Source organism: Rhea americana, unplaced genomic scaffold (assembly GCF_003343005.1).
Source record: "Rhea americana isolate MKP2758 unplaced genomic scaffold, rheAme1 scaffold_150, whole genome shotgun sequence".
Classification (NCBI taxonomy): domain Eukaryota; kingdom Metazoa; phylum Chordata; class Aves; order Rheiformes; family Rheidae; genus Rhea; species Rhea americana.
The window spans coordinates 1,151,979-1,169,150 of NW_028185595.1; the positions used below are offsets into that span (position 1 = coordinate 1,151,979).

Sequence of the window (17,172 nt, forward strand, 5' to 3'; positions counted from 1 at the left end):
AAGTGTTGGATTACCTTGAAGATGAAAATGTACGCGGAAGTTGGCAGGTAGCAAACTGACATCTGAGTAATAGGAAGTTGCTACAGTTTGAGTATCACTTTGAATTTTTGCATCCTTGTGTGTATAAGGTTTGGAGTTCTGTATAAGGATTTGGATTTGTATACAAGTATTGAATTATTGATTTGAGTTTAGGATTGAAACAAGAATTCAGCTTGTGATTACCTTTGGTCATTGGTTCTTCTCTAAAACTTCTGATATTTATTGTGTTGTTGATGGATTGTCAAACTCTATTCTCATTTTGTATAGTAAGGAATTATAGGATGGRTATATTTATTTGCCAAAGTATATAAGCCTAGAAGATGGAATATATAGAGTCCTGTGATTTTAGCACATGGTATAATAGAACTATGTCAAATGGATTTATTTCTCAAGTCATAAATTTCATAAATTCCAAGGATGAGGGTGAAGCTTCAGATGAACAGTATCCAGATGTTTTGGAAGAGTTTGGCTCAGCAGAATAATTGTCAATTGAAATTTGTTTAAGTAATGTAATGGAGGAAATCTGTGCTCTTCTAATGCTGTTTGAAGCTGTGTGATGACATGCTCCAGAGAATGCTGGAGACATTTTATAACATTAATCTGGCTTAAGTTCAYTAGATTATCTTTACAGAAGAATGAAAGATGAAGCAATTCAGAGGAATTCTTTCTATGAAGCAGGATTTGCTCCAGTTACTCCAAACAGCCCTGTTTGTAATAAGTGTGTACACTGTGTGACTTAGTCTTCAGCATCTATAAAATGTGTATTGAATTAAATTGTTATTAGAGCATAGCAGGACATGTTTATGAGTAAAGCTCACTTTAACAGTTCAATGTGAACTCATTTTCATTAACATTCCAATCTAATTCATGTTTCCATTCCCACTGAAATAATTGCTTCAGTGTCTGTTTTCTTAAAGCTGTCACTATGCCTGAATTATCTTTAATGTGTTGTATGCTAAAGTGGGAAAGAAAATGGCAGGAGAGACAACAGCATGACTGAAACTGGTGTAGATCACAGCTTCAATTTCTTCTCCTCTTAGTGTGTGAGTGCTATCAAATGAACTGCTGGCAGAGCAGAAGAGACCTACTTTCCTCAATGGGATTTTCTCGATGCTCTTTGGGACAATGTTATCTGAAGGTGAAATGAGGTGAAAGTAGTTACTGGGCTTGTGTACACATGGGCTAAGATGGATGTGTAGAGTAAGATCTAAGGTCAGTTGCCTCGCATATTATGGAAAATGCAGGAATTCTGCACAACRTGTGTTTTAATCCTAGAATGGATGTGTATGTACATAGGTAGTTGTTGAAATTGGATGTAAATTAAATTCACYTTTAGGATTGTGGTATAATTTTTTCCATATCTTTGACCCAAATTATGTCTTATCAAAGCCATGTCTGTTCTTCCAGCAGTTCCTGAACAGTGATGAATACATGATGAAAGCCAATTAAAAGTAGATGTGAAGGTTTAGGTTTTTGTATTTGAAACCCACTAGTGAGCCCACAATCAGCTGGCAAGCTTTTTATGGAGGAAATATAAAATATTATGTTGCCCACAAACACCAGCTGTAAACCACTAATGTTTGCAACAGTTCAGTAACTTCACAGTCACAGAATTTAATTGACTAGTGGGTTAACCTGTAGCTATCAGCTTTTTTAGCAGTAGTGTTAGACCTACTGTGAACAGGAGGAGGAAGTGTTACATAGTTCATCAAGATTTTAATCTGTTTTTCCTCAGCTGGAAGACAAACCTTGAGGGAGGGCTTTGCTGCAACAAGTGAATGCTCAGAAGGGAATTGCTGTTTTTTAAAGCAGAGGAGGCAGTTATCAATAAAATACTAAACAGTTTAAGGAAAGCTGAGCTTCATGAAGAACAGTTCTTTTAGAGCATTGTCCAAAAGATTTTACTTATGGAAAAGGAAACGTTAGACTTGGCTACTAATCTTCAGAAAGACTTCCTGGAATGGTTGAATTTAAGAACTGTACGAATATAGGTTGTATCATTCTTAAAGGAGTAGAGGAAAAGCAGTCTTGATGTGTACTGGTTGAGAAGTGTTACGGAAGTGTTTCTCAAAACAGGGCTCTGCATATCTCACTGGGCTGTAGGGTTCTCTGGAGCTGTTGTGTTGGGGCTGGTCTTGCTTTACAGACTTGTGGGGGGAAAAAGAGAGGAAAGAAAAGATTTGCCATGGATATATGACAGGAATACAGTTCTACATACACCTGCTTTAGCTGAGTAAATCTGCGGTGAGAGTCAAGGCTCATAAAAATAGCCCAAAAGCTCGGCCCCCATGGGCCGATGCAGCTCCAGGAACCCAGGCTGACTCAGAGCTGGCTGGAAGAATTCTGACCATGTGAATGCTGTGTTTTGGTAGACCTTTTCTGAGACACTGACAGAGCAAAACTTCTGAAGGAATGGCATGCAAAGCAGATGGAAAACAACATGCAAGTAAAATGAAAGCTATTTAACTGTTGCTTCCCCCAGACTTAATTTTTTCTAATGCTTTTTGCAGTCAAGTTACCCTAGTGCAGCAGTGACTAGYTGCACAAGGATAGAACTGAACTGAGAGCACAGAGAGAAATGAACCTGGAAAATCTGAAAAAATGAAGATAGTGAGTCAGAGGTTTTCTTCAAAAAAAGCAAGATTCAATCAAGAGATGAATAAATGCAACTGGATGAGAATAGCCGGAATGTGCAATGAAAGTTCCCTGTGCCCTGTAGTTGTGTGTCTCTTTTTTTCTTTTCTTTTCTTTCATGGACATTTTAAAGTATATTTGACCCAGGTTAGGTAAGGATACTGAATTTCTTCTACTTGTTTTTATAGCTGAAATGTAGGGATCCCTCCCACTCCAGTCTCTTTACCATTACCCTTAGTCCCCATCTGGGATATGGAACGTAGTTTCCTGGCAGGAGAATCTATTTCCTCCATCATTTAGGTATAGCTTGCTGTAAGACCCTTAAACTGACTCTTAGGAGCTTATTCTACTTGTTTTGAAGCCGTTTTGTCACTTGATTTTTACTATTTTGACATTTATAAATAACCATCAGAAATGAATTTTAGTGTTATAAAACAAACACTTGTTCTGCATTCTAGTGTATCTCACATACTGCTTAATTGCCTTCAATCTTGTTAATGTCTTATGTTAGAAAGATTTGTACTAGGATTGATTATAGCAAGTATTTGAAAAAGATTAATGGTGGAAARAAAGTTTATGCATGCATCTGTGTCCTTACTGACTGTGAGTTTCAATGGCAGATTTCAGTAAATATTCTGACTATGGGCAGTGTAGACTAGTTAGAATTATCAGCCTAAATTTAATGGGTTTCGGTATTTTTTTTATCATTGATTTTTAATCTGTTCTTCCTGTTGTCTATGACAAATTTAAGTTGCAGTGGCAAAAGGTGAAGATCTCAAACTRTAGCTGGTTTGTCCCTGGTACAAATATTGTAGATATTTATGCTTAGGTTTTTCTCAGTATAAACTGTGAGCTTCATTATCATCTTTGCAGACTTCTATTTTTAGGTGCCAAAACTACCCTCAGTTGTATAGTGGCATGGTTTGTCCTGAGYTGATTTTTATTGTTTAGCACCCCAGTTTCAGTAAGAGATTTCTATGAATGCACCAGCATGTTAAAATGGCATTAAAAGGAGCTAATCCCATATTGGTCTGCACCTGAGGTTTAGGTAGGGGCCAAGTGAGAGAATAATGTATGTTTAGGGATATGTACAGTTGTTTTCCCGGATGGATCAGTACAATTATCTGCACTCAGCTAAATATTTAATTTTGTTGATAAATGGAGAATAGCTTTCATATTAGAAAACTTTTTATTTTCATGTTTAGAATCACTTTGGGAAATTAATAGATATACTAGGAAATCAGTTCTAGTTTTCCTCTGGATAAGGACAATGTACCTTTTGACAAGCTTCAAATTCAAAACACATAACTGACTTTTCTTTGACAGTGTGACTTGCTCCACAGTAAGTTTGTTATCATGACAATCACTTTTCATTTAATACTTTAGAGAAATGTAAGTTTTTAGCAGTAGAAAAAATGATCTTKCTTTGAAAGCAAAAATGGAAACAATTTGAGTAATTTATGCTTGAACACTGACATATTTCTTCCTAGAAGTAGTAGATCTACTCTACTGATAAGGTCTGGAGTGAAGTGAAAAGGCTGGTTTAAGTAGCAGTTATACTGAATGCCTTGTATGGAAATACATATACAATAGAAAATTATGGGAAACTGTGTAAGCCAGCRCTTCCTTCCCTCCCCCTGCCCCATAGGATGGTGTAGGAATGATCGCAAGTGATTAAGATGTTCTCAACGCTTCAAAGGCTTTAGTATTCTGTTTATAATACGACTTGTGGGGAACTTAAATGACTGTCTAGGATAGCTTCAATGCAGTGTTTGTCGAAATACAAGCATACTAGTTAAGGTATGCCTGGAATTTTAGTCCTACTGTTTCCTTGATTTCCTTTTTTGTACCTAGAGAACTACTCAGCTTGAAGGAGTACTTAAGAACACCCATCTGTATTTCCAAAATTATTTCAGGGTCAAGGGTTTTGCGTTTTGTCATGTTGAAATTTACTGGAAAAGGAGACAAATTGAGCCTTCTTAATACAGAAGAGATGCACCTTAGTGCACGCTAATGTTGGGAYTGTAGTAAAACTGAAATTAATAGGTAAAGCCTCTACTTTGTACTGTGAATTTGTGATCTCATGTTCTCTTTTATGGAATAAACTTCTAGTCTTCTGATTAGTTTTTTCGTATTCAATCTTTGTCACCAATGTCTTCAGACAACAAGATTTATCAAAATCTGTTGTTTACAATCTTGTGATCTTCAGCAGAATAACTGAATGCTTTTTTTAGCATGAGAACTGTTACCCCAAAACTTATGTTTGGAGGTTTTAGCAGCTTTTATTGACTGTAAAGTATGACGTGGGGAGGAGGAAAAAGAAAAACTCGACTCCGATATTGGAAGATTTATTTTTGTATAAAAGCCTGCTTGCATCTAGGAAACCCTCTGAGACTTGGAACAAATTTGCAGTTATTTGATGGAGCGTATATCTGTTTTTATTACTTATGTGCAAGTTTGCTGCATACTGTTTATTATGTTAAAATAGGCATAGCTGATGGTCAGAGGCGAAGGCTGGTTGTTTGCCATGTCCCTGTTGGTTAGCACTGGGTTGGATAGAGCAAACTGGATGGAGGAGGTGGAGATATGTTCCCCAGGAAAGGACAGTGGAACATGCTTAGCTGGGAGAACTTTTGGTGCTGCCCATCAAGGGCAAGTCCAGAGCAAGAGAGACAGCAACACAGGACCTATAGCATCAGCAGATACTGGTGTACTCTTTTGAAGAACAAGGAAAAGAGACTTCTGAAATGACAAAGTCTTTACACTAGGAAACAAGGCGGGGGGTGCTATTCTGAGTTTGCATCTCTGGATGCAGTAAATGCTAGTGTGCTGTCCTTCAGGAGAGGACCAGTCCTGCATGCAATAGCAATTTATACATCCCTTTAATTTTGAGTTAAATAGAATTTGGCTCTAACTAAAGAGTATTTTGTTCTTATGTCTGTTCTGTTAAGATAAAATTAGGTATTAAATTCTTCTGTATTTCTGGTGTGCTCACTCCARGGAGAAGCTGCAGAAAACTGGCCAGCCCAGGGTCTGGTTGCAGTGGCTTTTCCCTGTCACGGAAAAGATCTTAGTTACTTACTAAGTTGAAATCTATGGATTAGCACAGACTGAGACAGTGCAGGAGGTAATACTTAGTATACAACCATGCAAGAGAAACACGTTAGTGAATAACAAATTTTGGAAAATTGGGAGTTTAAGTAGAGTGAGAAGTTTGAATTGGCAAAGAATGAGTGTACATGGGAAACGGGTCAGTGCAAGTAACAGTATCTTCTGAAAACCACAATTTCCCAAAAATTCGTATCAAGAAGTTATACAATTAGAATGCTTGAAAAAAGCTAAAGCTGCTATTGAATTTTGTTAATTTTTCTCTCATTTGGTCAGATTAGAGTTCCCCTCATGAATGCAAGTAGTTTTCTAGCTGCTGGCTAGACTCGCTTGGAGTTAGAATACCCCTAGAGCTTGATCTTCGTTTTAGGGCAGAGGGCTGCAGTTCAGCTCTATTACAGCACCTGGGTCTTGAGAATACTTAGCCTTTAGGAAATTGAGGTCTTGAGAGAGAAAAGAGCATCGAATGAGCACTGAGGCTGGAAACAAAAAGAAGAAACTTCTTGCGTGAGAGCAGTGTGGCAATGGGAAGAGGCAAAATTCATCAGGACTGCTGAACTGCTTTTTGAAATTCTAACTGAAAAATGGGTTTGTGCAATTTGAACCGTTGATAATGCTCCACTGATGGAGTTACTGTCTCCTAACTGAATCTTGGTGTCAGTTTTATTGCCTGAATGCTCTATGTTGTTTTTTTCTTTTTCTCTCTTTCCAGAGATCTAGAAAAAAATAATATCACAAGAATCACGAAGACGGACTTTGCAGGACTGAAGAACCTTCGTGTCTTGTGAGTATAAAAAAAAAGTATAAAATTTGACTTTCTTTAAAATATTATTTTAGGCTGCTACTACTACTATGAATATGTGTAATTCTAGAGATCAGATGCTAGTGATTTGCGTATTATCCAGTTACTAGTATCTTTTTAAACAGGGAARTACCACAGTTTACAACAGGAATCAGTGAACTTTAGTTCCGTATTAAAAACATGTAATTTCAGAGGTGTTTAACTGTTTGTTTCTTGGCTTTTAATAAATGCTATGTTTTAAGTTTTGGTCTGCGTTAGAATCACTTAGGCTTTCAATTAAATTGAAACAGGAGGTTTTTCAGATTTGGGCCACCTGAAGGTACAGTCCCATTAACAGCACTTTGCAGAAGAAGAATATTTGAAAGCTGTAGGATTTGTATGAAAAGAAAACTGTTGATTATTTTTTAGTCTAAAATGAAATAGTTAATAAAAAGCTGTAGGCAGTGCTGTCTCTTGATCTAGAAGTTGCAGCAGCTCAGCTGAGAATTCAGAAATACTTCTGAATTCCTCTTTTGATGCTCAAGGACTAACATAACTCTACAAGATTTTATTCTAATATCAGATCAATAATGGAAACTTGTCTTTTTTTTTAATTTCATACTTTAGCATCTATGAATCTCATGGAACTATCAAATTACWGATGAAAATTAAGACCACTTAATTGATATCTATTTTTATTATACATAGAAATTTTGGGGAGAAAACAATCTTGGGTTAGAAGAAGAAGAAATATATTTGATTTTTTTGAAATTTAGATTGATATTGCTCCTGTTTTAATTGGATGACTGCAGCATATTTGCTTCCCATTTTGAATAAGATGGGAGAGTCATARCTAGAGTTATTTAAATAATTAGTTGTTAAGGTAAGGTTAAGGTAATAGATATGTTGTTGGTTTTCATTGAGAAATATCTCAGCATTTAATCTGAGCTTCAATAAATTTGAGTATCRAGTAATTAGATTTTATATTTGCTTCTGGTAGTACAAAGAAAAGGACAAAATGMAGAAGTTTTCTATCCTTCCAGGAAAAGTCGGAGGCACTTTCTGTTCAATGAGAATTATTTTTTCCCCTGAAATTTCTCAAACCGGTTTTCAAAATGACATTTAATAATTTAGTTCCTCTTCAAATCAAGAAACAAACATAAATATTGACATTTTGGCCAAAAGTACTGTGGGGGTCTGATATTTGCTTTCTGGAAATAAAATTCATTGCATTAATTTTAGATATAACTCAAATATATAGATATAAATGTGTATGTATATATGAGAAAAAACAGCTAGATAGACAGAAAATCACTTCTGATGTTATAAGTTATTTAAGAATAAGCTTTAAGGCACTCAGTATTTCTTAGAGCTCTCAATTAAGACTTCAGTTTATTTCACTCTTTGGGCTTGTGCTTGGGCACTGTGTGTTGCTGTGGCAATGCAAGTTTGCAAATATTGGTGAGAAACATTGCTAACCATCTCATCAAGGAGACGGTGCGTGTGTCTGTGTGACTATATATTTAAAAGCATTGGCTAAGATTTTTCTTATTGAAATTTTTGCTGAAATATCGAAGTATTTTCTTTTTTACAGTAGGCAAGTAAAGGGTAAAGTTCAAAAATATTTTTTTTAAGATTTCATATCTAGTTGCTCTTTATCAAATGCCATGTATGTAGTATTGGCCACATGCTGTGTACGCCATCTAGCTCACTAGAATTATTTTTTGCTGAACCATGCACTTTATGCCAGTCACTAGATCTTGAAATTTAAACCTAATCTTCAGCTGGTACCAGCACTAATAAAGCGTGCAACTATCCTCTTTATTTTTTYCCCCTATGTTCCTTGTAGGTTTATATGTTCACCTTCATTATGAATAGCATATGGTATTTGCCACATAGAAGTCATAAGGACTAAAAATGGAATATAGCTGTTAGAGAATAGCTATTTTACRTTGATTTTTCTTCTAATATATGAAGAGTAAGGAACTTCGCTGTAGTGTTAAAATGTTTGTGTGACTACTGCGTAAATGATTATTCTGATTATTAAGCAGAACAGAATTAATGTTCTTCTATGTGACAACTAGATCATAAAAGTGTTAACAACCTCATTTTGGATTATCTTTATTTGGATGTGCATAGCTCCAGTGTAAATCAATAGATATTATTGCCTGTAGGACATCAAGGCAATATTAGTGTTTAAAATGAGTAGAATAATTCATGTTTAAAAGCATTATTAAAGAGAACAAACTATTTCCATGCACTCTCTTGGTCAGCAAGATTGGTGAGAAAAGCACCAGCCTATGTTTTCCTACAGGATTTCTTCTTCCTATTGATCTTGCATTGCTCAACAGCAAAGCAAAGCTCAGTGCTTCAAGGTCCAGAACGCTCCATCTCCAACTGAAGTACACACTAGAGAGGGGATCAAGTTTGATGGGAGCAGTTAGTGGCTGCTAGGACTTAGGCTTTTGCCACTCTGTGGTGCAAAATTTTGTCTAAGCTATTTGGTTACTGATGATGAAATCGGTTAGTAATTGACTTACTCAGTCTGCTCTCAGGGTGAGAAGAACAAAAATGCAGTGATAGATATTTCTCTTAAGTGGATATGTGAAAGGAAAAAGGCCAGAGGGGAAAAGCTCAGACTGGGCAAGTCATTGATAAAATGTAAGTTTTCAGCTGTGTGCAGCGTTGACCATTGGAGGAATTTAAAGATTGGCAGGTTGTTTTTTATTGCTGGTTAAAGATCAGGTACATTGAGAAAACACTTTGCTTCAGATTCAAACTGTAACTGAAATACAGGTCTGTGCTTAAAGCTGCAGATCAGTTGGTGTGGAATGATGTTCTGTCTATACAGATAAGGAAGGCCAAACAATTAYCTAAACGCTGAATTTTGCAATCTTGCTTGGAAATCCAGCACAGCTTCTGGAGTATGAGGTTAACCTGTTATGCTTGATGGTTACTTGCCTTTCCATAATCCCTGCTCTTTTTGCATGATTTTTTTTTTCCTATGCAAGGAATTTAATCTCATGGCTGGTAGCGCTCCCCTTAATTTTTAAGGAGAGCAATGTCAAGAGCTCTGGTACAGAACACACCATAGAAAGAAAAACGACACTTTAAGGTTGGCTGTAGAATAGATCTAACCCCGAAGTTTTAAGAGCCCATCTCAGGCTTTAGCTAGTTGCTGAGAAAGTCCTGCCATTCAAACTCTGTGAAGGACACTTGAGTTCTATATTGGTCAGTTGATGGATGTCTTAAATCAAGTGCTGCCTGAATCAAGAAGAGCTTGTCCTGCTATCCTGAAGGCCCCTTCTACGTGAGCTTGTGGGAATGGGTTCTGCAGGAACCTGTGAATGGGAGCAGAGAGATCGTGACTGGGAAAAAGCAGACTAAAGAGAGGGATAAATGTGTGCTGGGAGGCCGCATGTCAAAATCATCCAACARCTGGATGATGAGCTCCGCAGACCTGTTGAATCTGCATGGAGTTATAAACTTACAACACCAGGAGTTTGCAGACTCTACACAAGGCCGCAGGCATGCACTGGCAGCAGCCAAGGGTCGTGTAGCTCAGACCACGTCCAAGAATATGGTGGCTGCTTTGTACAAAGACTGCAGGGTTGTATACATTTCTTGCAAAACAAGGGGCTCTGAGGGGCTTTCCAAAGTATTGCTTCAGATCTTTTGGACTTGGGAGTCTTCCCACGTGTTACCATCTGGACTTTAAGACCTGCTGTTTGCCATTTATTTTTCATTGTCGGTATTTCCCTTTTCCGTGTTCCAGTCATAAGTGGTATATGTTTGCGTTTTTTCTCCTTTTACTCTGTGCAGCTGAACTTCTGCGTCTCTAGAAGTCCTTTGGGTTTTTCTTCATTTTTCTTAGCTTTCTCTTATGGTCTCTTCATCGTTGTGGCTCTTCTACATCACCGACACCTCGTTCTTCTCTCCCTCCTCCTGCCGTGTGTGTGTGTGTGTGTGTGTGTGTGTGTGTGTGAGAGATGGAGGTGCAGTGAGCACGTCCCCGAGCTCCTAGCCTTGGTTTCTGACAGCTGGAGGAGGAGACGAGCTGAACGAGCCCTCCAGGAACTGGCAGAAGAATAGGAAGGCCTCAAGTTCCAAACTGAGAGCTTGCATGCAAACCCTTCCCTTGCGCATCTCTTCCTTTTATCCCTATCCCTTCATCTTTTTATTCCTCACTCTTGCTATCCCCCGCCCCCATATAGTGTGAGGTAGTTGTGGGTACTCTGTTGTTGTCTGTCTCGACAGCTTCCACGGGGTTAATTGAATGACTCTCTTGAGAAGGCTCGGAGGGTTGGGTGCGGGAAGGTGGCAGCTGGGAGGGCTGTTAGGAGTAGAGGAGAGTAAGTGCTTTTTCCCTTGTTGTCTTGGTTGAGCCCAGACTTACTGTGTGAAGTTCTTCCTTTCTATTAGCTGAAGCCACATAAAATATTCAGAGGGCCTAGAGATTTAGCCCACGCAGTCATCTGAGTGCTTCTGTCCAAGCAGCGGGTGGGTATGTGCTTGAAGGAAGCACGGAGAGAGCGAACGGTTGGCTTCAGCGCAGCTCTCGGTGTCTCTGCGCCTTGGCTTCCACTGCGCGTTTATAGAGGGTTTCCGCTGCGGGAGCGAGGAGTCGTTTCCTGCCCCCTGTRAGCAGAGCAGTCTCCCCTGTCTGAAACTTGATCCTTGCTCGGCCTCAGAGGGCGAGGAAAAGCAGGGTCAGGCACTGTGGAAACGGAGGGCTTTTCCTTGGGATTTTCACGTTCGGTCCTACAGCAGGCCTGGATGCGGTTGTCACGCGTAGTTGGCACGGCTGCGTTTCTGGGGGGACTGGACAGCCTGGGATTGTAGGGAAGAGGTGTACTCCGAGGCAGGCCTGAAACCTTGGCAGGAAACAAAGCTGSACAAAAAATACGTAGCGCACTGGTTTCCTGCTATTGCCCGGTGCGGACGGTCGTCCCTCCGTAGTTACGGTACACAGAATAGGAGCGCTGGCAGCGGAACAACCCGCCTGTGCCCCAGCACCCGTCTGAGCGCAGCGGCCGTGCCCACGAACTGCGGGAACAGCCGCGTCGCCTCGGCCGGGCAGGYGGCTTGGATCGAGGAAGAAATTCTAGCAGAGAGCACGGTTTCCTGTTGGTGACCACGAGAAACAGGGCTGCTCTGTCCACATTTCTTTTGTAAATCCTTAATTATAACTGTTCCTGGTGCTCCTATGAAAAGCACTGTATTGCATGTATGTGAAGAGAAGTGGGGAAAATTTTATTCTGCTATGTTAAAATTAACTTGTATTTCTGGAATTGCAGACACTTGGAAGAAAATCAGATTAGTGTGATAGAACGTGGAGCATTTCAGGATCTAAAGCAACTTGAACGGCTGTAAGTATCTCTATTTATGTGCCTATAAAAATATCTAGTTTTTCTGACTTAGTTTCAATGATTATTCATCATATTCTGTAAATATAAAAAGCACTTCCTTTAATAAAAGATAGAACTGAGTACCTGCCATAAATTAAATTGTCTTTAAGCACAGTTGACCTAGTATATACTAACATTGATAGTTCATGCTTGAAATGAAATGTACAACTCCTTACCAAGTAAATAAAAACATGCTGTTAAGATTCTGGTATGGCTGACGTTATCAGAAGGATGTTATCCGGGTGACTTTTATGACTGCGGAATAGGTGAAGAGGCATTGTTTTAAAAAAAAAAAAAAAGATCAATACTAATAAAAGTTGTTGTATCCTGTGTTTGAGAACCACAGAATTCTTGAAGTGGCCTTTGGATTTTATTTTCTAGTTAGCTCCATTTGATTTACACTTGCATAACGGCACAGCCGTCAGTGAATTCCAGGGTATGGTACTAGACTTGGTGCAGAAAACAAATCTGCAGGTTTCTCCTGCTTTTGTTAGAAATATTTTTTTTAAGTGGTGATTATTAAGGAAGTTTCTTACTGAGTTTTACAAAACTACTGGCCCTGTAGTGGTATGACAAATGAACTTCAGTATCAAAAGCATGAAAGTAGTGCTAAATCCAGCTGTCACTTTTGGTTGGGCATATTGTTTAGCAGTCATGAAGTGGGAAAAAGGGCTGTTGTCATGAAGCTTGGTTAATTTTCCCTGATTACGATGGGTGTAAAACAACTTCTGTGATGCTAAAATACCTTTGAGTTATCCTTTCTTATAGGTAGATGACTAGAAAGAAATTGCATGCTAGTTTGGAATGTGCATTTGTTGCATGTAAAAAAAAAATTTTTTTTGTAACAAATTATTATCACTGTGATCTGCAAGGCTTTTATTGATAGATTTAATGTTTTCTAATATCAAAAGTGCTTCAAGAGTTAAGTTCCCACTAAAAACTGTTCAAGAAAAATCTGGAGTATCAAGCACACCTTGGACCAAGACTGTTTCAGATGATTTCAAGATTTGATTTGCATTTAACTGGTCCGCTGGTCTCTTTAATGAGTTTTCTCAGGGTTTTTGTCCTGGATTACAAAATTCCCTTTATAGCAATTGAGGAGGCTGAGTTTAAAATTCTGACTACAATCTTTTCTTATTTATTTATTTATTTCCCTCTCTACCTGATGCATATATTTTTAGAAAGCCCTTTCAGGTCAAGACTTTTGCCATGGTGATTTAGCTGTTTGTTTCACACTTCTGGGCAATTAAACAAACAACCCCCCAAAACTAACCGGCTTAATTTCTGAAAAATTGAGCATAGAGTGATGCTTAGAAAGCTGTTGGCTCATGTTTTTGCTGATCTTTGAGGGATGGTACCCTAATACCAGTTCTGAGTTTTAAGCTCCTTACACACGGGGACTTTTTTCCCCCTTCGTATCTCTATCTTAGGTAAAGAGAGTCAGTTAAGCTAAGAAATGAGTTTTGAAARAAAAATTCCAGAAAGGCTAGCTGCTATTAACCAGAAATGATAAATACTTAAAAGTGCTTTCTTAATGTGTTGTTTTTCTGTAGGGACTGCTCTGTTAGGGAACAAAGCTAATGTATCTCGTGAAACCAGAAGTTAGGAAATACGATACTGTTAATAGTATCTGCTCGTGTATGGGATGTTTGCAAGTCTTCCCCCCACCCCCACCCCGTGTGAACTCTTAACTTGGCCTGTTAAACGTACTGCATCTCTGCTTCTCTTTCAGGATTGCCTGTCATTAAAATATTTCTTAAATGAATGTAGTATGAAAGGGAGGCCTGGAAACTTGCAACTTTTTGGTATTTGAGCTTAAATCATTTTTAGGACGTAACTATAAATCCAATTTTTTGCTATGAGTCAGTAGGCTTTGGAGAATGAACCGTGAAAGTTTGGCATAAGTTGTAAAGGCTAAATTGCGATGTTTTAGGTAATATTGAAGCTATTTTATTAAGTATTGTCAAACAYTGCAAAATGTTAATGAAGAAAGTATGACGGCTGAATTAAAGAAAATGGCCGGCTTTTTTCCATTTAATTTCTTTCAAATAACAAATAAAAATTTTGCTTATATTGCTCAAACTTTGGAATAATGTTAGCTTTTGATTCACTGAAGTGGATACAAAAGTAATCGTTAACTCTTTTTAACGAAGCAGCTGCACTAGGTCAGACTTTTAAAAACAGAAGTAGCTTTTATTACTGGCAAAATACCCTATATCAAAGTCTTTCATTCAAAATAACAGTGGAAATTTTACTTACACATACAGACACATGTGCACACACGCATGCACGCGTGCGCACACACACACACRCATATTTTTTCCTCTGTGGAAATTTTTCAAAGAGCTTGGACCATRATGTGTTTTTAGCTTAATACAGATTTTTGGATATCTAAGCAAAGCTATTATTATTAAGTAAGGAAATGAACAGATTTTTTTGTGTGAAATGCATTGCCTTTAGTATCCTCCTCTGTAACAGTCTAAGTAGATTTTAAATAAAATGTCTTTATAGTTGCTAACTGTTGGTGCCAAAAACACAGTACTGATGGCTCTCTAGTTACTTGGACTTTACGACATTGAAAGCCTCTGAAGTTTATCTCTTTGTTTTGTTTTGGTGGGAGGCTAATGCTTACAATACCATGGAGCTTCTAAAGGCGTTATTTAAATATGGGCAGGATACTGTCAAAATTGTATATTAGCTTGGTGGAATGTGGAAATATCRGTTGAAGGAACCACTTAATGCAAGGTATGATAAAGGGATTGGCAATAGAAAGTTTAGAAATGAAATGGTGTGGAAGGTAGAAGCCACTTCTTATTTTGGCATMGTTTTACTCAGCTTTCCAAATCAACAGGTTTTTAACCATTACATTTAAGCAAAATTCAGAGGGTTCTTTTGCGGAAGTTGTTGAGCATGAAGACCCCAAATTATTGCGTATCAATAACTCTTACACCGTCATATTTAAAGGCAATATCCAGTGGTGATCAGCCCAATGGAAAAAAGGGAAATATTTTCAGTGTATTTATTCCAAGAAGTTTCTATAGTTTTACTCCAAAACATAAAGGTGTGCTGTGAGGTAGCTCACCATAAAAAGCCAAGCGGTTAACGTACAACACTAATAGATGTAAGCCGTGCTGAAGCTGGAGAGCCGACCGCCGTGCCGTGTCGCTCCCGTGTCTCCTTCGGCTCCGGAGGGCCGCTTCCCAGGGCGTATGACTGATGTCCCTGAAAGACTTTGCAGGGCAGGCACACGCGTGTGTGCGGTAAGCGTTTAAGAAGCTATAGTGTATATTTGGCTAAAACAGTGCCAGCTGTAAATTTTGGTAATGTACCCTCCTTGCCAATAGCAGTGTAATAGTTTTAGAGCAACACCTGTGCCTGGTGGTATAAGGAATATTTCGGAAATGATGTAATTGTTTTATTTCTGGTCCCTCTACTCCAGTTTATTCCTGATATTTAACAGTAGAAGTCCTGACTTTGATCCTCTTGTTTTCTGTGGTTTGAAGTAGTGTGCACATGCCCGTACAAACACAGTCCTACACTGACCCAGAAAAATGTATTTTGAATCTTGGCATTTCAGCTGTATGCTTTGCTGTTAACGCTACATATGATTTTAAGATAAAATGGTAATTAAATTTCATATGCRAAGAAGAACAAGAAGGAGGCATACTGATGTGGCTAAAGGATGAACTGAAATTTCTTCCGGAGCCAGATGCCACACACACACATGAAAAATGAGGCAGGATATAAGACACCAAGTGATCTTGACTTTTCCACGGCTGACTGCCAGAAATTGTCACGTAGCTGTATTATCTTCAAAAGACTGGACTTTGGCTGATGGCTGGTTCTTTCTACTCAAATTAGGCTCTTTAGCCAGCATAAAAGAACTCRACATCTGAAAACACTAAAAATGTGTTTTGTTTTTTAAGGTGGTGGGGGGGGAATGTATAAGCATGGCCAAATCAAATCTTTTCAAAGTTGGGAAAAATAATTAGCTCTTAAGGAAAAAGAAGCTAAAAGCCAAATTTTAACTCTAGCATGCATGTGTGTGGTGTTTGGTTTTCTGTGTACTAAGACAGAGGTCAAAATGGAAATTGTATTTGACCTTTAACTGCAGAGATGCTACTGTATATTACTGTATATTAATCAAGCATTTATGAACCAGCTTACAAAAATTTAAGGCATTAAAATATATTTATTTGGCATAAGGTACTGTAAAATTGCTATTAGTGACCAAAGGTGCTAAAAACAAGAGTAAATTGATTTGAGATGCTTCACAATCTGGATTTCATAAATTGAGATTGAATAAGCTTTAAATAAATCATGTAATACAAAAAGCATCTTCCATAATTAACGGGCTGAGTGGAAAGATTGCTAAGTGCTTCAGAGTAGTGGGCAAAATAATAAAGAGCATTGGACAGCTCTTTGCTGTTGTAAACAAAAGCTTATTGCAAATCTTTGGCAGCACAGGCAGATCTATGGTGTTTATACAAGGTTTGCAGTGTGTGCAGTTTAGATATTTTTCTGGAACTGCCTATACTACACTTCATTTATGAAGCCATATGGATTTGTAAATAAGACTCAATGTGACCTTTCAGAAAGGATCTTCATTGCTCTGTTTCCATTTCTCTATAACGTTATGGGTAATATGCCTAATTTGGAATCGGTGATCCTAAAATGCTTAATCTGGAAATGCTGGAGAACAAAGGAACACGAGCATGGATTTAAAGCTGTGCTCTGCTCTAATATTTAGTCAGTGTTGTTATTTGCGTGCTTCCCTGTTCCTTCTCAAGCTACCACACGTAAGTTGGTGTAGTTACCAGTAGCAGCTCTGCTACCATACTCCCCAGGAGCATGTAGTGYCTTAGGAGTGGGAGGCAGTACCCTTCTGCCTGTACCCTGGGGCCAAGACAGCTCTTTGCCCTGGCCTTACCCCCAAAGGAGGGGATGCCTGGTAAGCTGGAGACACCTGAGACTACTTGAAGATACCAGGTCATTGCATTAGGGAGTGTGTGTGTGGAGGGGAATCAGGTTATAACATCTTCAGGTGTTCTTCTGTTCTCCAGATTTAAAGAACAGCTAGAGTGCAGGTTTTGTGGTGCGTTCCTCTGTGAGCTAGGGGTGTGCTCCTTGTTTGTGTTGGCTGATGACCGCAAGTTCAAGTAATGGTTGATTGATGTTTGTTAATCTTCTGGTGTGTATTTT

At 38.4% G+C, this 17,172-nt stretch overlaps 1 protein-coding gene across 2 annotated transcripts in view; it reads left to right on the top strand.

Annotated features, from left to right (window-relative positions):
• The window catches only part of SLIT3 (slit guidance ligand 3), a 469,515-nt gene that overhangs the window by 19,165 nt on the left and 433,178 nt on the right, over nucleotides 1-17,172 (top strand). For both annotated transcript variants that reach the window (XM_085299580.1, XM_085299581.1), the window contains 2 exons: nucleotides 6,494-6,565; nucleotides 11,860-11,931. In XM_085299580.1, coding sequence (XP_085155706.1) covers nucleotides 6,494-6,565; nucleotides 11,860-11,931 — 144 coding nt within the window. The remainder of the gene's footprint in view (nucleotides 1-6,493; nucleotides 6,566-11,859; nucleotides 11,932-17,172) is intronic.